A 21937-nucleotide genomic window follows, 5' to 3' on the forward strand; every position below is an offset into this window, starting at 1 on the left:
CGGGACGGGGGTACGGGAGCGGGACGGGGATATGGTGGCAGGGCTGGGGGGCGGGAGGGGGGGTGGCGTGGTGGGACGGGGGGGGCGGGATGGGGGCACCGTGGCAGGACAGGGGCCGTGGCGGGACGGGGGTGGCGTGGCAGGGACCCCGCTCAGTAGCGCTGGCCGCCCTGGCTGCCGCGCAGCCCCTGGCCCCCTGCCCGGCCTCTCTGGCTTCTCCCACTTTCTGTGTTTCCGCGCTGGCGTCCCAGCCTTAACGAGAAGCAGATGCTGGTGCGGAGCCGGGAGGGGGAGGGGGCAGGCGGGAGGGGGGGTCGGGGGGGGGGGAGCAGGAGCCAGTCACAGAAAAGCCCCTCGCAGGAGCCGGGACAGCCGAGGGCCAAGGTGGCCCTGGAGGGGGGGGCCCTTCGCCGGGGAGCGGGGGCTGGGCGGGGGAGGCAGGAAGTGGGGGGCTGGGCGGAGGGGCTGGCCCAGGCGCGGGAGGAGGAGGAGGGCAGAGCAGAGGCCCAGTGAGCGAGCGGGGAGCAGCCGTCTGGGACGTGTGGACGGCCGGACGGCCGGACGAGCCATGAGCGGCTGAGCGGGACGGCCCGACGCCTTCGCGCCCAGCATGGCCGTGGCACGGCTCTGGGGCAGCCTCTGCTGCCTGCTGGCCGGGGTGGCCTGGGCCGCCAACTACCCGCCCCGCTACAGCCTCTACACGGGGGGGCCGGTGCCGCTGAGCCAGGGCCTGGCCACCGCTGCCCAGGGCATCCCGCCGGCGCAGCCTGGGGCCCGGGCCGCCAGCCGGCACAGGTAAGGGGGCCGCGCCGCGCCGCGCCGGGGATCCTCGCAGAGCCAGGTGGGCGCGACCGGGCGAGCGGGGCTGGCCCCTCTGTCCCTGCGCCGGAGAGCTGCGCCTGGTGGGCTCTCCCGCCAGCCCCGGGGTCTGGACACGAGGGGCTGGGCCCCCCGAGCCCTGGCAGCCCACGGGCGCATGGATCCAGGGGCACCGGGGGCTCCCCCACCCCACCGAGTGGAGGAGAGCCTCAGGGAGGCGCCATGGCTGGACGGGGGCTCCCCCGGCCAGGACGCTTGGCCAGGCCTGGCTTGTGGGGTTGGACGTAGGGGGCCGGGGGAGTCGGCCGCGGCTGAGGGCGGCTCGTGGCGCTGCCGGGTCACCGTGGGGTGAGTCTGTCCGGCAGCCCCAGGGCACAGCTCTGCCGTGCGGGGTGGCCTCAGGCGGGTCACATTCTGCGCTGTGCCTCAGTTTCCCCAGGTGCAGAATGGGGCGAGGGACGGTGACTCAGCGACGTGTCTGTGTGAGCACCTGGGGGGGGAAGGGAGGTGTGGAGGGGGGGTGTCGGGGGTGCCTTTGCCCTACACCAGGTGTGTGCGCAGGGTGTGGAGTGTGTCTGGCGAGTGGGGGTGCGGAGGGGCTCTGGCGGGCGGGGGGAGGGATGACCATGTGTGCAGGGGGCGCAGGGAGCACAGACCCAGGGGGCCCTCAGGCTGCAGTGCATTGACTGGGGTACTGGGGGGGGGGTTTCTGGGCCTCCCCAGAGCAGCGCGCGCGGCCCCTGCCCCACAGGCCAGGCCCACGCAGACCCCGGCTTCCACCCCCCGCTTTGCCCCTGACGCTCGTGCACCCCCCGGGCGCCTGGGTCCCCGTTTCTCTGGGGGGGGGGCACTGAAGTGAGCATGGCCTGGGCTGGCCCCGCGCCAGGCGGCCGCGAGCTAGCGAGGGGCCCGGGGAGCGCGGCAGGACGGCCAGATGGCGCGTGCGGCTGGGGAGCGGGGCACCGGCAAGGGGCACAGAGGGAGGCTCCGTCGGGAGGGGACCCCCGGGTGGGGGCGGGGGGGGGGCAAGCCCTGGAGCAGCCGGCGGGGGGAGGGACGGACATACAGATGCGCTGGGCACCGGTCTGGGCCCCGTGTCCACCGCAGCTGCCGTGGGCGCAGCCTCAGTGGGGGGGGGCCCAGCCCTCCCCCGGCTCAGGGGAGGCCACGGGGGCTGTGGGTGCGGTGCCCCTATACCGGGGGCATCCCTGGGGGGGGCTCCGTTGGCCGGGCCCCCCGGCGAGGCGGTGACGGGAGGAGGGGTTGGGGGGCTCAGTGAGCCCCCAGGGCACGGCCCCCCCTTGCGCCCCAGCCTGGCCTGGCCTGGCCCCATGGCCACCGCCCCGCCAGGGGGTCCAGGCCCAGCCTGGCTCCATCTGACCCCCAAGGGGCCAGGCCCCCCAGCGGGGAGGAGGCCCAGCCGTAGGGGGGGTGGGGGGGAGCCAGGCAAGCGGCTCAGCCCTGCACTCGGGACAGGAAGGGAAGCGGCTTGCGTCCAACGGCAGGAATTTGGGAGGGCGGCGGGGCTGGGCTCTGGCCAGGCCGCCCGGGGACCGGGCCAGGAGCGACAGGAAACGGCCTGGGATCTGCCATGGCCCCGCAGGGCAGCTCAGCCCCACTCCCTGCCCCACAGGCCCCTAGCTCCGCCGTGGGGCCAGCCCCGACTGGGAGGGCAGTGTGCTCCCCATCCATTCCCCTCCATCCCTCCCCGCGTCCAGCCTGGGGCTGCAGTAGCTGAGCTGAGAGGCCCCCCCCCTCCCGCCCTGCCAGCACCGGGGGACCCCCAGCTCAGCAGAGCAGAGCCACGGCTACACCCCAGAGCGACACGGGGACAGCCAGGCAGGGCCCAGCCTCCCCCTGCGCCCATGGCAGGCAGCCCATGGGGCGGTTCTGCACTTCCCCCCACGCGCGCCCCCAGCTCGCCCAGCCCTGACCTCGGGTCCAGCGGGTGCAATGATTAACCAGCCACCACCCAGCCCAGAGCCGCTCAGCTCCGGACCCAGCCGGCCTGGCCCGGCCTGGGAGCAGACAGCCAGGCCCTGGAGCCTGGGCCCCATGCTGGGGGGCTTAGAGCCTGGGGCTGCAGGGAGAGGGCAGCGGCGTGGGGGGACTCAGGAGCAGGGGAAGGAGATACAGGGGAGTCCCCAGGCTGGGCACAGGGCGTCGCCTGGCAAAGGGGGGGGCCCCGTCCCACCCGCAGGGAAACGGGGCTGGCCAGGGGGAGGTGTCCCTGAGCCACTGGGGCCTCGTCTGTGCTAGGGGGTGCCCCGTGGGCCCCTGGCACACCCGGCCCCCATCCGCACAAACCCCCTGGTGCCAGGGCTACACCTGCCCCCACCCCCAGCCAGCGGGAGCGGGGGCCCCTGCTGTAACAGCCCCAGTGGGGCAGACAGTCCCGCTGCCACCCCAGTGCTGCCCCATGGAGCCTCCTGCCCAGCGGGGACAGCTCTGGGGAGCAGAACTGGCCTTTGCCCCAAGTTCCTGGGAGGTTCAGGGGGTCACGGCACCTCCTGGCCCCTAAGCCACAAACCCTCCCTCCCCTGAGCCACCTGCCTGTGACCCCAGCGGTTCCCCCGCCGTGATCAAAGGGACCCGCGCTGCCAGGGGCAGAGATCAAAGGGGGGGGCCCATTAGCAATGAGCTGTGACCGGCAGGTGGGGGCGGGGGTCACTGCACCAGGGGGGGGGTTCACCTGGTGCCGGGGGCCTGACGCTGCTTCCCGCGGCAGGAACTGGTGCGCCTACGTGGTGTCACGCACGGTGAGCTGCGTGGTGGAGGACGGCGTGGACACCTTCGTCAAGCCCGACTACCAGCCCTGCGGCTGGGGCCAGCTGCAGTGCCCCCGCGTCGTGACGTGAGTGTGGGGCAGGGGCCCAGGGGGGCTGCGGGCCGGGACGGAGCGTCTTTGCATAGCCCCTGCCCGCCGGCCCAGACGCGGCTTCTCGGGGCTGGGGCCTCGCCCTGCTCTGTGGGGATGGGATCCTGGGGGTGGGGGGTGAAATCCCATGGGGGGGAGGGGGAAGATCCCGGCCGTGCAGGGGATCCCGGAGTCAGGGGTAGGGGAGAAATTGGGGGTCCTGGCTGGGCAGTAGGGTCCCGCAGAGCAGAGGTGGGGGGGTTCTGGCGCCTGGCGGGGGGGTTGGGGTCAGGGTCTCCAGGGAGGGGGCGAGGCCGGCCTGCCATTGCCCTGCCCCGTGGGGCAGCGGGCAGAGTGGGGCAGAGCCAGGGACCCACAGACAGCGCCAGTCCAGCCCCCAAGGGGCGGTGCAGGGCGCCCCCTCATGGGGATGTCGGGGTACTGCATCAGAGACACCCCCCTCGTCCCGGAGGCACCAGAACCTGCCCTATGCCCCCGTCACGGGTCCGGGGATCGGGGCTACAGCCCCAGCTTTGGAACAGCCTCTGGGAGGAGGCTGGCCTGGGCCAGGCCCCCACGGGGCCCCCTCTCCCTGCCGGGGGAGTCCCGCAGCCCCACCCTGGATTGGGCACCGGGGCGGCCGCTGCTGGGCCCCCATGTGCGGGCCGGGGGCCTGCTCAGTAGCAGGGGGGCAGAGGATGCTGAAAGGGTTAGAAGAAGTTGCCTGGGGCTGAGAGACTCGCCCGCCGTGGGCAGCGCTGGCGTCTCACCCGCCCCTCGCCCGTAGGTACCGCAGCTACGTGCGGCCCCGCTACAAGGTGGCCTACAAGACGGTGTCGGACATGGAGTGGAAATGCTGCCACGGCTACTCGGGGGACGACTGCCTGGAGGGGCCCGCCCAGGGCCCCGCCCTCACCACCTCCCGCCCGCGCCCCAAGCCCGGCCGCCCCACGCTCTCCGGCTTTGGGAACCCCCTGAGCGGCCTGGGTGGAGAAGGTACCAACGGCGGGGCGGGGATGACAGGCCAGCCGGGGGCAGGGGAGCCAAGTTTTGGGGGGTAGCTGGGGGGATTTGGGAGGGGCTGGTCAGGGCTGGCAGAGTTACCAACGCTCCCCCTTGCTTGAGCGCCAGGCCCCATTGCATGCTGGGACCCACTGTCTCCATGGGGCACAGCTGAGAGTGGCTGGTGGCCACTGGGGTGCTGGGCTCCGTGGCCTTGGGGCCTCCTGGGGGGCCAGGCCAAGAGACCCCGCAGCCACAGCTCGGCCCCGGGGGAGCCGGCCAGGCCAGGCCAGGCCAGGCAGGAGCCCCTCTGACGGCGCTGTGCTCTGCTCTGCTCCGCTCCGCAGGCCGGGGGGACGGGGAGAAGGTGAAGCAGCTGGAGGAGAAGGTGCAGAGCCTGAGCAAGCAGCTGCAGGAGATGCAGGCCACGCTGCAGGCCGGCACCGAGAAGCTGGTGCAGGACGTGCAGCGGGCGGTGGAGAACTCGCTGAACGGGAAGCAGCTGGCGGACGCGGCCGCCCCGCCCGAGATGAAGGAGACCCTCAACGAGATCCAGAGGCACCTGCAGCGCCTGGACAACCGCATCTCGGGCCACGACGCCGAGCTGACCAACCTCAGCAACGGGCAGGGGCCCGGCCAGGGGACCCCCCCGGGGGGGACCCAGCTGCTGCAGGAGGTGGAGCGCCGGGTGCAGGAGTCCTGTGCCGCCTGCCTGGCGGGCAGCGAGGGCCTGCGCAGGCAGCAGGCCGAGGACCGCGAGCGCATGCGGGGCCTGGAGAAACTGATCAGCTCCGTGGACCAGCGCAACCGGGAGGCAGTGGAGAGCATCCAGCGGCACGTCAGCGGCCTGGCGGGGCGCCTGCCCCGGGACTGCTGCGCCCAGCTGGACGGCCTGCGCGGGAAGCTGGGCGACATGGAGAGGAGGCTGGACCGGGTCTCCGGCTCCTTCGCCATCCTCAACGGGCGCCTGGACCACGAGCTGGGGGCGGGGCAGGGCGGGGAGGCGCTGGACGGCCGGCTGGCGGAGATGGAGGGGCGCCTGAACGCCACGCAGCGCAGCCTGGAGGAGTACTACGCCGAGCACCACCTGCGGGGCCACCTGGCGGGGGAGGTGGCCCGGGCGGCCGAGGGGCTGGGCACGCGGCTCAGTGGGGCCGAGGGCGAGCTCGCCAGCCTGGCCGGCCGGCTGAGCAGCTTCCAGGGCCACGTGCAGCGGGCCCTGGCCAACCTGAGCCGCGACGTGGAGACGCTGCAGGACCGCGTGGCGCAGAACGTGGCCACGGTGACGGAGCTGGAGGGGCAGGTGCAGGGCACCGTGGCGAGGTGCAGCCAGCCCTGCCCCACGCCCCAGGACCCCTCCCTGGGCAGCCAGGACTCGCAGATCAGCGCCATCCTCAGCGACCTGGAGCGCCGGGTGCTGGATAACGAGGGGCAGCTGCGCACCCTGGGCTCCGGCCTGCACCAGCTCCGCAGCTCCGGGGACGGGCTGGCCGGCTCCATACGGGGCCTGCAGGCCGAGGGCAAGAAGCTGCGGGAGCAGGTGGGGGCCAACGGGGCGTCCATAGGGCGCCTGGCGGCCGAGATCGGCAAGCTGGAGAGCCGGCTGCCGGGCGCGGGGGGCAGCGCCGGCGACCCCACGCTCAAGGACCTGGCGCTCTACTTCAACCGCACGGGCGCCCGGCTGGGCCAGCTGGAGCGCGAGCTGCAGGGGCTGAGCGGCGCGGCGCGGGGCGAGCGGCACGGCTGCAGCCAGGCCTGTGCCGCGCTGCAGGAAGAAGTGGGCCGGCTGCGCGGGGAGGTGCGGGCCTGCGCCAGCTCTTGCCCGCTGCTGCCCAGGAAGCCGGAGCAGGGCCGGGACGAGGTGGAGGCCCACAAGCCCCTGGACGGCTTCAGCGTCTTCGGGGGGGCGTCCACCGTGAACCTGAAGTCGCTGCAGGGCGAGCTCTCCGAGGTGATCCTCAGCTTCAGCTCCCTGAACGACACCCTGCGGGGGCTGCAGAGCGCCGTGGACAAGCACCAGACCGACATCCACGAGCTGGGCTCCACCAAGGACCGCATCATCTCCGAGATCAACAAGGTGCAGGCCGAGGCCACGGAGCAGGCGGCCGAGAACGAGGAGCGCTTCGAGGGCGTGACGCGCCAGCTGCAGCACCTGGGCGGGGCCCTGCCGGGCCAGGCGGGCGAGTGCCGGCGGGCGGCCGGCGGCCTGGAGCAGCGGCTGGCCAAGCTGGAGGGCGTCTGCGAGCGGCTGGACGCCGTGGCGGGCGGGCTGCGCACGGTGAAGGAGGGGCTGGGCCGGCACCTGGCCGGGCTCTGGGAGTGCCTGCGGGAAGCCAACGGCACCCTGCGCGCCCACGGCGCCCTGCTCGACAAGCTGCACCACGGCCAGCTGCCCGCCCTGCACCGCCGCCTGGGCGCCCTCAACGCCTCCCTGCTGCAGCTGCAGGGCGAGGTGCACGGCCTCACGCAGCAGGACCTGGCAGGTAGGGCCCGAGGGGCGCGGGGCCCTGGGGCTCGGCGGGGGGGGGGGTTGCCAGGGGTCCGGTTTCGACCCAAAAGTCTGGCTGGAAAGAGAACCGGGCAGGGGCAGCCCCGGGGGTGCGAAGAGCTTGGAGGAGCGCGGAGGGATGCCCCCGGAGCGAAGCTCCCCCCCCACCCTGCCCCAGTCACCCCCTGCCCCGGGAGAGTGGGTCCCCCTTCCCCCGCCCTGCCCTGCCCCGCCCCACCCCAGTCACCCCCTGCCCCGGGAGAGTGGGTCCCCCTGCCCCCGCCCCACCCCACCCCAGTCACCCCCTGCCCCGGAGCAAGGCTCCCCCTCCCCCCCAGTCACCCCCTGCCCCGGAAGAGTGGGTCCCCCCCCGCCCCAGTCACTTACCCCTGGCGTGCGGCTCTGGCTCAAAGGTCCTGCCCCGTCACGCCCCCCACTCAGCTGGCAGGGGAAGGGGGTGGGAGGGGAGGTGAAGGGAGGAGCGGGGGCGGGGTCTCAGTAAAGGGCGTGGCCTGCGGGGCGGGGGCGGGGCCTCGGGTGAGAGGGGGCGTGGCTCGGGCAGTGGGCAGTGTCCGGTTTTCAAAGCCCAGCGCAGGTCGGCTATCGTTATTAGCGAGCCAGGGACACAGCCGGGCACCGTGGGGCCGGGCACGGGGGGCAGCCCAGGCAGGGTGTGACGGGGTCCCCCAGGGTCGGGGCGAAGCCAGGCAGGGCTCCAGTGGGGTGGGATGGCTGGGCCCCCCTCGCACCAGTGGCACCAGTGCAGCTCCCCGACTGGCTCGGCGCATTCGGCCCCTGCCCCCCCACAGCGGGTCGCCAAGGGGCCGTGCGCCCGCCTGCAGTCGCAGCCGCGTGGAGACCAGCCGCGGGAGTTACACGCTTTCCGGGTCCCAGCATAAGTCATCACAACGACCGTCTGGGGGGTCCCAGAGCCCCACAGGGGCCTGGCCTTTCCACCACCCCCAACACACCTCCCGCCTCCCCGGCCTTTGTCTGTTTTCCTGGGCCAGGAGGTCACTGACCTCTGCCCCCCAGCACCTGGCAGGGGCTGGGCTCTGGCCGTTGGGGGGCACAGCTCTCAGGGTCACTACACAGGTCACACGCCCTTCACCCAGCACCTACACACGGAGATAATCCAGAGGGGAAACTGAGGCACACACCGTATTCATTTAGAACATTCCCACTTCGTGACATGAGGACTGGCCACAGGGCCGTGGGGCAGGGAATGGGACACGGGGCTGGCCTCTCCCGGGGGCACGGCTCTGCTCGGCCCTGGGCCGGGGGACCGGCTGGGTCAGAGCGTGGGGGTGGGGAATGGGACCCAGGGCTCCGGGGAGTGGGGCCGCTCTAACTCTCTTGGTTCTTTTGCAGGACCCCCAGGACCACCTGGGCCTGAAGGCCCCATGGGAAGACAGGGGCCCCCGGGGCCAGAGGGGCCCACAGGCAAGGATGGAGAACAAGGCCCCGTGGGACCCCCAGGTGAGGAGCAGCCCTGGGAGGCGGGGGCAGGGGCTGGACAGGATCAGGGCACAAACTCAGCTGCTGCCCCCAGCCGTCCCGCCACTCCCTGCCCCCCTCTGCGGCCTGCAGCCCCCCCTCGTCCCCCATCAGAGCCCCACTGTCCTGTGCCCTCTGGAGCCACCGCATCATAATGGGCCCAGCCCCTGCCCAGCCCCTCCCCGTGCACCCCGCCATCCTGCTGCCCCCCGGCCCCACTCACCAGCTGCTGGCCTCTGGCCCTCGTACGTGGTGGGAGCACTGGCTGCCCAGCCAGCGGGTCCTGTACTTGCACAGACACAGACTGGCCCAGAACCAGAGACGTGGCAAAACATTCCTGGGAGCGTCGCGTCCCTGAGCGGCCGCCCCGGAGCCATCGCGCTGATGTGAGCGAAGCACCGTCTCGGCTGACACGCTGCAGGCGCAGCTCGCCACCCGCAAAATCCACCCGGGATAAAAACTAGCTGCAGCCGAGATGCAGCCTGGACTGCGTGGCAGCGTCCGCTGCCCGGTCAACCCAGCTATGGTGTCTGCTGGGCCCGCTCGTGGCAGCCTCCCCCCTCCACGCTCACGGTGCCAAAGCGCATCCCTCGTCCCGCTGCCAGGGGCTGCTCCAGACCCGCCAGCCCGGAGCCGCGTCCCCACCGCGCCCTTCGCCCTGCCTGGCAGAGCCCACGCCGGGCACACGCCCCTGGTGCCAGCCGGCGCACGCTGTGGGCACCGCACGCCCCGTAGCCGAGCACGGCCACTCACCTGCCCCCAGTGCTGGGCCTAGCGCCGAAGGGGTCATGGCACTGGAGCCAGGTCTCCATGGGGAGCCTGGCCCATGCCAGGCAGTACCAGAGCCCTGGGGTGGGGGGCCCTGGCCCTGTGCCAACTCTCCTGCCAGTTCAGGTGCCCCTCCTGTATAGCCCCCCCGGTGCAGGCACAGCTTGTCCCCCCCCAGCCCTGCCATCTCTCCCCAGCCCTGCCAGGATCCAGCGCCCTGCGCTCACAGCGTCTCTCCCTTCTCTTCCAGGGCTCCGCGGTGAGCAAGGTGAGAGCGGCTGGCCGGGGTCACGGACGTGATGGGACGGGGCCCTGGGCACAGGGGGAGTGGGGGGGTGATGGGGCGAGGCTGCGGGGAGCTGGGGGGTGAGGGGCTGTGGGCACAGGGGGTGAGGGGACAGGGGCCGCAGGCATGGGGGGAAGCTGGGAGGTGATGGGGCGGGCTGCGGGGAGCTGGGGGGTGAGGGGACGGGCCCCGGGCACGGGGGGAAGCTGGGGGCTGACAGGGCGGGGCTGCGGGTGCAGAGGTGCAGCGCTCGGAGCTGCCCCGAGGGCGGGGAGGAGGCTGGCAGGGGGGCAGGACCCTATGGCCCCGTGCTGAGCCTGGCCCCTTCCCCAGGCCTGGCGGGCGAGGCGGCCGTGGTGCCCAAGGTCTCCTTCTCGGCCGCGCTGACGACCCGGCACGTGGACCCTGGAACCATCCCCTTCGACCGGGTGCTGGTGAACGACGGTGACGCCTACGACCCCCACTCCGGTGAGCGGGGCCAGCGTGCGCCAGGCTGACGCCGCGGGGGAGCCCAGGGCGGGGGGACTGGCCGAGCTGGGGGGACCCCCATAGCTGGGCAAACGGGCTCACCACCTCAGAAGGGCCCCGGTGTGTGTGTGGGGGGCGCTGGGACCCCCGCCACGCTGACGGGCCGCCTCTGTCCAGGGATCTTCACCGTGCCCGTGGCCGGGCGCTACTTCATCAGCGCCGTGCTGACGGGCCACCGCAACGAGAAGCTGGAGGCCGTGCTGTCCCGCTCCAACCAGGGCATCGCCCGCAGCGACTCGGGCGGCTACCACCCCGAGGGCCTGGAGAACAAGCCCGTGGCCGAGAACCAGCCCAGCACGGGCGCCCTGGGCGTCTTCAACCTGCTGCTGCAGCTGGAGGCCGGCGAGACGCTCTGCGTGGACCTGGTGACGGGCCAGCTGGCGCACTCTGACGAGCCGCTCACCGTCTTCAGCGGGGTGCTGCTCTACCCGGCCGAGGGGGGCGAGGACGTCTAGCCCCGCGCCGGATGCTGCCCCCCGGGCACGGGGGGAGGGGCCCAGCTCCTGCGGGGGGCAGCTGGGCTCCGGGCCAGGGCTCTCCCCTCCAGCCTCTGGCACGCTGCGTCCCGACCCCCCCCGGGCCCAGCGGGGCCATCCCCCCACCGCAGCTTGAGGGAGACACTCGGCTGCCCTGGCACAGGGGGCAGCAGGGGAATGCCGGGCAGTGGGGGGCAAAGGGGAGCCCAGCTCAGCGCCAGCGAGCCCGGGGGGATGGGCGCTCAGACTCTGGGCCCCCCTGCGGGCTCAGGAGTGCACCGGGGAGCCCAGCCCAGGGCCCCCCACGAGCTGGGCTGGAGCCTCCCCCGGAGCAGGGCAGCCCAGCCCTGAATGAGCTACAGGGCCCCTGACGTGAGAGGCCCTCACTGCGCCCAGCTCCCCCCCACGCCAGCACCCGCCCCCCAGCTCCTGGGGGCCAGCCAGGGCCTGGGCAGCTGCTGCGTGGGGCACGGGGGTTCCAGATTCCCCAGATCCGGGGCTGGAGGTCCCCGTTCCCCCTCCCCCCCCCGAGACCCTCCCTCACCTGCATCATTCAGGCACCTGCTCCTTATTTATCATCCTGCCCTGCCCAGTCCTGCCCCGCCCCGCCCGGGGTAACACACCGCCGCCACTCACCGCACTGCCCCCCGGGCACCTGCCCACACTCGCCGCCAGCACAGCTCCTGCTCACCGCCCACGGCAGCGACCCCAGCCACCGGTGCCCCACGCCTGCGGCAGAGCACCCCACAGGCCTGGCACGGCGGGGCGGCACCAGGGTCCCGTCCAGCACAGGCAGCACCAGAGACTGAGCCGGCTGGCAGCCCGGCCCGGCCGCGGGGAGCAGCGTGGGGAGAGGAAGGGGCCTGGCGGGTGGCTGGCCCGGCAGGCTGTGGTGCCCTAGCCCGGCACAGGGGCCGGCTCTGCCAGGGCGTCTACTTCATGTATTAATAAAGAACCGTCACCGTGTTTTGTACCCCGTGGCCCCCGCCTCGTTCCTCAGCCTGGCTGCCACCCCCAGAACCATTGCAGGCACCGGCTCCTCCCCACAGCCAGGGGAGCTTCTCGGCCCAGGGGGTGCCCGCTGCAGCCCCCCAGAACGCTGCCTGCAGCGGTGCTGCCCGGGGGTCCCAGCGCGGGAGTGCGGTGAACCCACCCCCCGCCCGTTGCAGCCCTACAGCCGTCACTGCCGGGGCTGGAGCAGGCGAGGGGGGCGCAGCGGCTGGGGGAGCCCTGTGCCCCCCCCCCCAGCAGAGGGGCCGGGGCTGCCGCGCTGAGCCAGCAGGGAGAAGCCACCTTGGCCAGAGCAGGGAGCGCGTCAGAGCTGCCCATGCCGGAGCCCCTGGGCCCTGCGGCATCTGGCCCCCGCATCGCTGGTCCGGCCTCGTGCACCAGCCTGGGCGCCCCAGGGCCAGGCGGGGCTCCCCCCCTGCGCACGGGGCAGCGCTGCAGCGACAGGACCAGGCTGCACGGAGTCACGGGGGCCTGCAGCCACTTTATTGTCCCCACGCGGCGGGGCCAGGGCCAGGGCCGGGCCCAGGGGAGCTCCCACAGCCGCTCGCCGCTCTCCGCGGGCCCGGCCTGGCAGCCCAGGCGAGGCTGCCCCGGTGCAGGTCCCTGCAACCTCACGCAGCCGCTTGCCACGTCTCCAGTGCCCCGGGGGGGCCGCTGCACCCCGCCAGCGGGATCCGCCAGGCTGGGACCAGCCCAGGGCTAACACCAGAGCAGGGCCACGTCCTGCCCCAGGCAGGGGCACCTGCCCATCGCTGCAACAGGCCGGCAGCCGCCACCCGCGCGTGCTCCCTGCCGCCCCGTCCTGGCGTCGCTGTCGGTCCGGCCCCGCGGGCGCTCAGAAATCCTCGTCCCAGCCTGAGAACTCCTCCTCGGCCGGCGTCCAGTCCACCGAGAACCGCTTGAAGTTGGCGTAGGGCAGGCCCTGGGGAGGGAGGGGCCAGCGGCTCAGCCTCCCCCAGCTCCGGGGCACGGCCGCGGGGCCCTTCTGCCCCACGCGGGGCTCGGCTCCCAGCCCGGCTCACCTCCAGCCCCCTGGCACCCCCCAGCTCCAGCCCCTCCCTGGGGCTCCAGCCCTTGTGTCCCACAGAGACGGCCTGGCCGCACATTGGAGGGTAGCGTCAGCTCCAAGCCATGGCAGCCCCCACACTGCTGCTCCCCCCAGCTGGGGCAGAGTGAGGCAGCTCGTGGGGGGCGATGCTGGGAGCTGCAGTGCCCCCAGGAGTCAGCCCCCCCCCGCCCTGCACTGGGGAAATCAGCTGATCGCCCCTGGACACTAGCCCCCAACCAGGGGTGCACCCACCCCGCAGCCCCTGCTTCCCAGCCCCCGCCCACCTGCTTCATCAGCGCCAGGGTGGGAGCCTGGATCCGCCGCAAGGCCAGCTGCTTCCACTTCACCGCGCCGAACCACCTGGGAGCCAAGCGCAGCATCAGCAGGGCAGGGGGCCAGCTCCTCCAGCCCCCCATCTCCCGGCTGGGGGCGCTGTGGGGTGGGAGCGTGGGGGGCGCTCCCAGCAGGGGGTGCAGTGGAGGGTGGGGCTGGAGCGCTGGTGTGGGGGGTGCTCCCAGCAGGGGGCGCAGTGGGGGGTGGGGCATGGGGGTGCTCCCGCCAGGGGCGCTGTGGGGGGTGGGGCGGGAACATGGGGGGCGCTCCCGCTGGGGGCGCTGTGGGGGGGGGGGCGGGAGCGCTGGCCGTGGGGTTCCCCATCGCCCGTGGCTCCCCTCCTACCGATGCCTGCGGATGCCGTGGATCCCGCTGCTGGTGTTCCCCAGACGCTGGCCAGGCCGGCGCCTGCCGAGGGTGCAGATAACAGGGTCAGTGCGGCCCCCACGCCAACCCCCCGCCATTGCCTGCGCCTGCCCCGCTGCCCCCCTGCTCAGCTGCCGCTCGGGGCCCAGGAGAGCCCGGAGGAGGCCTTTGCCCATGGGGGGTTAGGGGGGACGGAGACCTTCTGACTTTGCCCCCCGCAGCATGGAGGGGGCTGGGCTGGCAGTGGGCTCGTGCCCCCCAAGTCAGGCCCTGAGGCCCCTTAAACCCAGCCTCCTGCGCTGGCCAGCACCCACCACTTCCCTCAGTGCAGCCATGAGCGGGCGCGGTGCCAGGGGAGCTGCCCCCCGTGCCCGGCCGTGCCCGCCCGGCCCCGCACCTGCACAGCTTGGAGACCAGCGAGCAGGCGGCCTCGCTGAGGTGGGCCGGGAAGGAGAACACCCCGTCCAGGATCTTGCTGTAGATCTTCTGGGGCTCCGCGCTGTGGAACAGGGGCCTGGCGAGAGGGGAGAGCGTCACACCCCTGCCCACGGGACCCCCCCTCTACTCTCCTCCTCCCCCGACAGGCAGGGACCCCCCCGGGACCCCATCCCAATGGGCAGGGCCATTCCAGAGGAACCCGTCCCACCTCTGCCCCCCCACCATGGACCACTCCTGGGGAACTGACCCACAACTCGGGGGGGAGGCAGATTAACCCCCGTGGAGCATTGACGGCTGAGGTGCGGGCGGGGGTGACCGTGGGGGCACAGTGGGGCACCTGAAGCGCAGATGGTGACCCTGCTGGGACATCCGAAGCGGAGGTGGGGCGGGGGTTGACCCCTGGGGTGCAGTGGAGCATCCCAGGCTCAGGCGTGTGGGGGGGACCCGTGGGCTGCCCCGGGCTCGTGTGCAGTGGCGCGCGGGGTCCCTCACCGGCCCACCAGCATTTCGAAGACGAGGACGCCCATCATCCAGAAGTCGACGGCGAAGTCGTGCCCCTGGTGCCGCAGGATCTCGGGGGCCAGGTACTCGGGGGTGCCGCAGAACGAGTAGGTTTTCTCCCCGCGCGCCAGCTCCTTGGCAAAGCCGAAATCCACCTGCCAACGGACGTGCCCTGAGCCCAGCAGAGCCCCCGGCCGGCACGGGGGTGCAGCGCCTGACGAGCTGCTGGGTGACCCGGCTTGTGTCACGGTCACACTGCAGGGCAGACACTCCCTGCGCTGGGGGGGGCTCCTTGGTGGAGCGAATCCACCCCCCAGTGGGAGCCGGTAGCTGAATTCTGCCCCTGGCCTGGCGCTGCCTCCCTGGGGGTTGCTGGCTCGACGCCCTGGCTCAGCGTCACCCCCTGAACACCAGGGCTGGGCCGAATTCACCGACGCTGCCTGTGGCAGGTGCCCGTTTAACGGGGTTATGTCAGCATCGCAAGGTGCCGCCCCCTGGGAAACGGGGCGTGAAGGCAGCACTGGACGAGCGAGGAGCCGCCGTGTGTGACCCTCCGTGTGCTGCGAGCGCGGGGTCTGGGGCACGGCTGTGCGCCACGCGTGAGCCCCAGCAGCACGGGCCAGCCTGAGCGAGGGCAAATCCGGGGCCATCAGCTCGAGGGAGCCCAGGGGCTACGCCAGGGGCTACGCCAGGAGTCACCAGGGACGTGCCTGCAGGCAGGAACTGAACAGCTTCTCCCTGGCAGCCCACGGGCCACGTGCCAGGGATCTCCAAGCCACAGGGCGGACACTATCCAATGCAGCTTCCCCAGCTCCATCGGGGCTTCAGTCCTGCCCCCGCCTCGGGCTCAGCTGCTGCACACCTGGGCTGGGAAGCCGAGGAGCCAGCCCCAGCCAGGCAGTGGATGCACACTGCCGCCGGCGGGCCGTACACCCGGCAGCTCCAGCCCTGCACTCGCAGTCGTGTCTGTAGCTGACCGCGGTGAGCAGTTCACAGCTCGCTTCCAATCGCCTCCAGCCCAGCGACTGCAGGCTGGCCGGCACGTGGGAGTTTGGGGCAAGATCCAGCCCACGAGTGAGCTGGCGTGTGGCCGACCCTGGGGGTCAGGCGCGCGGTTTTTAAATAACCTCTTTACTGGACCCAGCTGCTGACTGGGAGCCGGAGACAGGCAGGCAGTAAAGGGCTGGGTGTGTTTGTGTGCCGGCTTCTTGGTAACCTGGGGGTGTGTGTGGGGGGGGATCAGGAGCACAGCGTGGGGCTGGTCGGGGAATCTAACTTCGGCGTCACCGCCGGCGCTGGGGGAAGCTGCTCTCCCGCAGCCTGCCCTGCCCTGGCATTGTCAGGAGGCTGCGCTGGGCACGGACGGTCACAGGGTGTCGCCGCCCAGCTGGGTGAGATGGTGAGTCCTTCAGGGACCGGGTGAGCCCGACCCAGCTCAAGAAGGGGACGCAATGACAGCCCAGCCCAGCCCAGCTCTGGTGAGCCGTGGAGTCCCCATCGCTCAGCAGAGACCCACTCCAGAACAAAGGCCTGGCACCGGGGGGGTCTGTGTGGGCTCCGGAGCAGGTTAGCCCCCAGCCAGGTCGTTAGCCTCTTGATTAATGGCCCCAGCAGGTCCCGGAGCCGCCTGCTCTGCTGGGATCGGGGCCTCCCCGCGACAGCCCTTTGCCCCAGCCCAGGCCAGCTGCCTCCGGGCGGGGTCTCACCCCAGGCTGGCACCCGGGTCCCTCCCCCCAGCCCCAGGAACAGCGGGGCCACCCCCCAGCGAACGCCCCCACGGCTGCTCCAGGCCTGCCCCCGGTACCAGTTTGACGTAGCCCTGCTTGTCCAGCATCAGGTTCTCGGGTTTGAGGTCCCGGTAGATGATCCCGTTGCTGTGCAGGTAGTCGAGCGCCTCCACCACGCAGGCCGCGCAGAACACGGCTACCGGCTCCTCGAAGCAGCGCCTGCCGGGCACGACGGCTCAGCGCCCACGTGCCACCCCGTTCCCGCGCTGCCACCGCCCCATTCCCCCCCCCTCCCACGCCCCCCTGTTCCCGCGCTGTCGCTGCCCCGTTCCCGCGCTGTCGCTGCCCCGTGCCCAGCCCCTGCCGCCGCCCCGCCCGCTCTGCCCCCCACCATTGCCCTGCCTGCGCCATGCTGCCACTGCTCAGCCCCCCTGCCAACCGCACTGCCCGCCCCCCCTGACCGCCACGGCCCCGGCTCCGTACACCTCACGCAGCTTGGTCCACAGCTCGCCCCCCTCGCAGAACTCCAGCAGCATGTAGACGTAGCGGCTGTCCCGGAACGTGCCGAAGAGCCTAGGGGAGAGGGCAGGAAGGAGTTAAACTGGAGCCCCCCCAGCAGCTCCACCTGGGCCCCTCCCCACCCCAACACCCCTGCCTGGGCCCCTGCCCCACAGGGAACAACCCCCCCTCCCCCTCAGCACCCCTGCCTGGGCCCCTCCCCTGCTGGGAACAAGCCCTCCCCACCCCAACACCCCTGCCTGGGCCCCCCCCCCTTTGCCCCCCACCCCCCGCTCAGCGCCCACCGCACGACGAAGGGGCAGCGGCTCCGCTCCAGCACCCGCTTCTCCGTGTGCACATGGCCCTGCTGCCCCCTGCGCACCACGTGGGCCTTGCGGATCCGCTTGAGGGCGAAGAGCTGCTCCCGGCCGCGCACCTGGGGGGGCAGGCAGGGCGTCAGGGCTCCCCACGGGGCCCGGCCGGGGGCCGAGGCACGGGGGGGCTGGTGCCTCGCTCAGGGCCGGGGGTGGGAGGGCAGGCTGGGGGGCGCGGGGCTCTGCCCCCCTGCCAGGAGGTTGTGGGGCACCCCGGGCCCGGTGCGTGGCAGGGGCCGCCCCACCGGAGGGGCTGGTTGGTCTCACCAGCTCGACTCTGCCGAAGCCGCCGGTGCCCAGGATGACGGGGAGGCCCCGCTGCTGCCCGTCCTCGTAGCACACGGCCGCCAGGTCCTGGAGCTGGAGCGGGGCGGGGGCCGCCGTGGGGCACGGGCCGCTGCGGGGGGGGAGCGACAGCCCGGTGAGGGGCCAGCGACACGGATGCCGTCCACCCTGCCCCGGCGTGGCCCCATGGCGGGCGCCGAGCCGGCGGGAGCTCTGTGCTGTGTGTGGGGCCGGGGCAATTCACACCAGGACCAGCTCCCCCCACCCCATGGCCCTTCACCCTGCCCAAGAGCTTGCCCCCCGGTGGCCCCTCAGCTGGGCCCCATAGCCCAGGGGGCCCTGCCCCAGGGACTCGCCTCCCCTGGGCAAAGGGCACTACAGCCCTGGTGAGAAATTGAACCAGGCCTGGCCCGGCCCAGGCCATGGAGCCAGGCTAAGCCGGGGCCAGGAAGGGAGCCTGGGCCAGCACCTCCTGCCTGCCCAGCCGTGGGGCCAGTACCCCAGAGCCCCTGCCCGGGGTGCAGACGCCACACAGGGGCCCCTCCTCACCCAGGCTGTGGGACTGTGTCCCTGAGCCACTGCCCTGGGGGTGTTCTGGGAGCCTGAGCTCCTCGCCCCACGGCTGCGACCCCCCAGCCCCACACACTCAGCTGCAACCCCGAGTCCCGCGCTGCCCCAGCCAAGGGGAAGTGCGGCAGGGATCCCTGGGCCTCTTGGCTCTTTGCCCTTTGAAAGGTGCCCCCCTTGGAGGCAGGAAGGCCGAGACCACGGGCCACCCTTGGGCAAGACGGCACCCCCATTTTGCAGGGGTTTGTCGGGACAGGAGCAGGGGAAGGGAGGACATGGGGCAGAGACCAGGGGGCTGGTGGGAGGCAGGCCAGCCCCGGGGGCTGGGGCAGAGCAAGGGGGGTGTCTTGGAGCCAGCCAGGACCATAAGCCCCCCCAGGTCTGACTCACACATAGAATGACAAAGCCAGCCAGCCCCTTCCCAATCCCCAGGCCCCCCTGGACCATGTAGGCCCCTCCCACCCCAGCCCCATCGAGCCCCCACCCCAGCCGGCCCTTCCACTAGCTACAAACCCCTCCCTGCCCAGCTCTCCTGGGGGCGCAGGACCCACACGGCCTCCCTCAGCTGCCCCCCCAGCTGCCCCCCTGCAGCCCCAGCATCTCACCTCAGCCCCACTGCTCCCGCTTCACCCCAGGGAGCCTCCTGGAGGCTGCTGGCTAGGCTGCTTCCCCCTCCCTGCTCTCGGAGGGGGGGGGTGGGAAGGGGAGCAGCTGCTGCTACAACCCCCCCCCCCAGTGCAAGGCCAGCCCAGTCCCTTTCCCACCTCGCCCAGCCCCCACTGAGGCAGTGCTGGTGTGATGGGCCAGCCCCACCTTTTCTGGGCAGGCTGCAGAAAGCCCCGCCCCAGTGGGCGTGGCGTCCTGTGCTCAGCCCTGGGGGAGGAACCCAGGTGCGAGGGAAGGCGGCTGGGACAGAGGCTTTGTTGGAAGGCGCCTGCATGTGGCACCATGTCGGACCTGAAATAAACGACACCCTGAGTGCCTGCTGGGAGGTGGGGGGGGACAGGTTAAGGGAATCGGGGCAGAGGGATCAGGGCGGGGGCAGGAGGTTCGGGGCAGGGGAGATGGGGGGATCAGGATGGGAGGGGCAGGGATGGGGTGATCGGGGCTGGGTGGAGGGAAGGGGAGAGCCCACCGTGGGAAGAAGATAAGTGGGGCTGGGAGGGAGGGGAAGGGAAAGAGGGAGGGGGCTGGTGGGTCACTGGGAAAGAGATGTGGGGTGCGGGTGGCAAGAGGGAGCGGAGAATAGGGGCAGGGTGCCTGTCAGCCCCATAGCCGCCCCGCCCCTGTGTGTGCAAGGACCTGGGGGGCTCCGCACAGATATGCTGGAATCTGGGGGGGGCCTCTTCCCTCTGCCCTTCATGTGATCCAGGATATGGGGGGCCTTGCCCCTCTGGGGGTCTAGCTCGCCGTGCTCCCCCATGTGAGCCTGGACCTGGGGGCCCTGTCACAGCGAGGTGGCATGATGCCGCTCCCCACGGCCGGGCACGGCCGGGTGCGGTGAGTCTCAGCACAGGAAGCAGCAGCCGGTCAGCCCGCGGAGCAGTGGCAGGTAAGGTCCCAGGGGAAGGAACCGAAGGCCACGTCTACACTACAGAACGAAGCTGCCCTTACGTGCGTCGGCTCACAGCTGCCGCAGCGTTACACCGCCTGTGCGTGTCTGCACCGTGCGCCGGGTGCCGGGGGCGCCTCCCTACGGGAGCGCCGGTATCGCCTGCACGGGCGGCGTGGGGCCCCGAAAAGGAATCCTATAAAACGTGCAAACATGGATGAGCTGCTCCGGAGGGCACCAGAGACTAGCACAGGGACAGAATCCGAAAGGGGAAGGCACCAACCTCGCCAGGGACATAAAGGCAGCAGGGCGAGGGTCTGTAAAGACACGAGGAGCAAAAGAAAGAGAAGCAAGTACGGGTCCGTTACACAGCAGCGAAGGCCAGCGAGTGACCGATAACACCCAGCGGCTGAGGGGTTTAACATGGATTTTGTTTCAGTCTTCATTAAAAAGATGACCAGATACCCAGTTACTATGAACAGCAAAGGGGGAGGGGGAACACAAAACAGGGAGAGAAGGGCTCTCAGAATATCTAGCTAAATTAGATGGATTAAGTCAACAGGACCTGAGGAAATTCATCCTGGGGAATGTAAGGAAGTAATTGAAGCCACCTCGGAACCATTAGCAATTATCTCTGAGAACGCCTGGAGGACGGGAGAGGTCCCAGAGGACGGGAGAAGGGCAGACACAGGACCTGGCTTCCAAAAGGGGAACAAAGAGGACCTGGGAATTACAGAGCAGGCAGCCTAACTCCGACACCTGGAAAGACACTGAACAAATGATTCAACAGCCAGTTTGTGAGAACAGGGAGCACAGCAGGGTTGTGAGGGTCAGCCAGCAGGGCCTTGTCAAGTCCAGATCAGCAGCAGATGTGACGTGTCTGGAGTGAGGGTTTGACACATTCCCGTACGGTGGGTGCACCATGAACCGGTGAAGGACTGCACACAACCGGAGAAGTGCACAACCGGTGAAGGACTGTGCACAACCGGTGAAGGACTGCGCACAACCGGTGAAGTGCACAACCAGTGAAGGACTGCACACCGGTGAATGACTGCACACAACCGGTGAAGTGCACAACTGGTGAAGGACTGTGCACAACCAGTGAAGGACTGTGCACAACCGGTGAAGTGCACAACCGGTGAAGGACTGCACACCGGTGAATGACTGCACACAACCGGTGAAGTGCACAACCGATGAAGGACTGCACACAACCGGTGAAGTGCACAACCGGTGAAAGACTGTGCACAACCGGTGAAGTGCACAACCGGTGAAGGACTGCACACCGGTGAATGACTGCACACAACCGGTGAAGTGCACAACCGGTGAAGTGCACAACCGGTGAAGGACTGCACACAACCGGTGAAGTGCACAACCGGTGAAGTGCACAACCGATGAAGGACTGCACACAACCGGTGAAGGACTGCGCACAACCGGTGAAGTGCACAACAGGTGAAGGACTACACTCAAAGATAGTTAGCCATGCTGTGCTGAACAACCGGGAGGTCACATCCACTGCGGTCCCACAGGGCTCAGTCCTTGCTCCACTACTCTTCAGGAGTTTCATTAATGGCTTAGAGGATGTTATGAAATCTGGGGATCTCCACCAAGATCCCCACCAAACTGGGTCTCTGGGGTTGGAAGCGCTTTGCAGGCCAGGGCTGGAATTCAGAATGACCTTGGCAAACTGGAGAAGCGGTCTGAAATAAGTGCAAAGTGCAGGAGAAGCTCAGCGTTCCCAGCACCTTGGGCACGGAGCTGGTGAGTAACTGAGCAGACGTTACGCTTGCTCTGTCCAGAGTTCACCCAGCTCTGAAGCATGGCTGTGCAGCAGAGACATGCGGCTCCGTTACCTTTAACACGGCACTGTGCTGGATTTGCTTTTTTATTTCTGTCTGCGGCTGCCTGATTGTGCACGTCCGCTTCCAGCCGAGGGGTGTGGTGGACTGGCCAGTTTGTGACTCCGGCGTTCGTAAGGCTGAGGCTCTGCTGTGCTGCACTCAGGCAGGAAGAATCAGACACAGCTGTAACCCTGGGACTGAGGGGCTGCGGCAGCCCTGCTGGACGGGCTCTGGGGGCAGAGGGGATCACACACTGAGCGTGAGCTGTGAAACAGGCTAATATCATGCTGGGGGTATGGCCAGGCGTGTCCTGGGCAAGACACGGGCAGTAAGTGCCCCACGCTAGTCAGTGCGGGGGAGCCCTCAGCTGGAGAACTGGGGCCACGTCCAGCTACCACCATTTAGGAGAAATTTGGATAAATTGGAAGCGTCCAAATGTGAGCAACTGAACTGAGGAAAGGTTCAGACAAGCTCATCTATGAGGAAGGTTAAAAACCGGGGCATGTCTCGGCTTGAGAACAGGAGACTGAGGGGGACCTGAGAACAGTCTGCACGCACATCCCGGGCTGTTACAGGGAGGCTGGTGCTCAGCTGGTCTCCATGTTCACTGAAGGTCAGACAAGAAGGAATGGGCTGAATCTGCAGCAGGGAGATTTAGGTGAGATCTTAGGAGAAACC

The 21937-nt window shown here is 70.6% G+C and overlaps 2 protein-coding genes across 4 annotated transcripts in view; one reads left to right on the top strand and one right to left on the bottom strand.

Moving 5' to 3' along the window:
- The first annotated feature begins 494 nt into the window (after positions 1-494).
- EMILIN1 (elastin microfibril interfacer 1) lies at positions 495-11656 on the top strand. The gene is made up of 8 exons (XM_067550502.1): positions 495-795; positions 3548-3673; positions 4464-4672; positions 5026-7161; positions 8538-8645; positions 9682-9699; positions 10051-10185; positions 10363-11656. Exons 1-8 carry the CDS (start codon positions 611-613, stop codon positions 10698-10700), a joined length of 3255 nt encoding a protein of 1084 aa, XP_067406603.1. The 5' UTR covers positions 495-610; the 3' UTR covers positions 10701-11656.
- A 101-nt stretch (positions 11657-11757) lies between these two features.
- Positions 11758-21937, bottom strand: part of LOC137154725 (cGMP-dependent protein kinase 1-like) — a 50306-nt gene continuing 40126 nt past the window's right edge. For 2 of the 3 annotated variants that reach the window (XM_067550504.1, XM_067550503.1), the window contains exons 13-21: positions 17285-17414; positions 16949-17079; positions 16629-16718; positions 16223-16364; positions 14418-14573; positions 13877-13993; positions 13459-13521; positions 13065-13140; positions 11758-12654 (exon numbers count right to left, since the gene is read on the bottom strand). In XM_067550504.1, coding sequence (XP_067406605.1) covers positions 12344-12654; positions 13065-13140; positions 13459-13521; positions 13877-13993; positions 14418-14573; positions 16223-16364; positions 16629-16718; positions 16949-17079; positions 17285-17414 — 1216 coding nt within the window. In that variant the 3' untranslated portion in view covers positions 11758-12343. Of the gene's footprint in view, positions 12655-13064; positions 13141-13458; positions 13522-13876; positions 13994-14409; positions 14574-16222; positions 16365-16628; positions 16719-16948; positions 17080-17284; positions 17415-21937 lie in introns of all 3 variants that reach the window. The other variant, XM_067550505.1, reaches the window with a different exon arrangement.

This window comes from Emydura macquarii, unplaced genomic scaffold (genome assembly GCF_026122565.2).
Source record: "Emydura macquarii macquarii isolate MOO-44397 ecotype Brisbane River unplaced genomic scaffold, CSIRO-AGI_Emac_v2 contig_1300, whole genome shotgun sequence".
NCBI lineage: Eukaryota > Metazoa > Chordata > Testudines > Chelidae > Emydura > Emydura macquarii.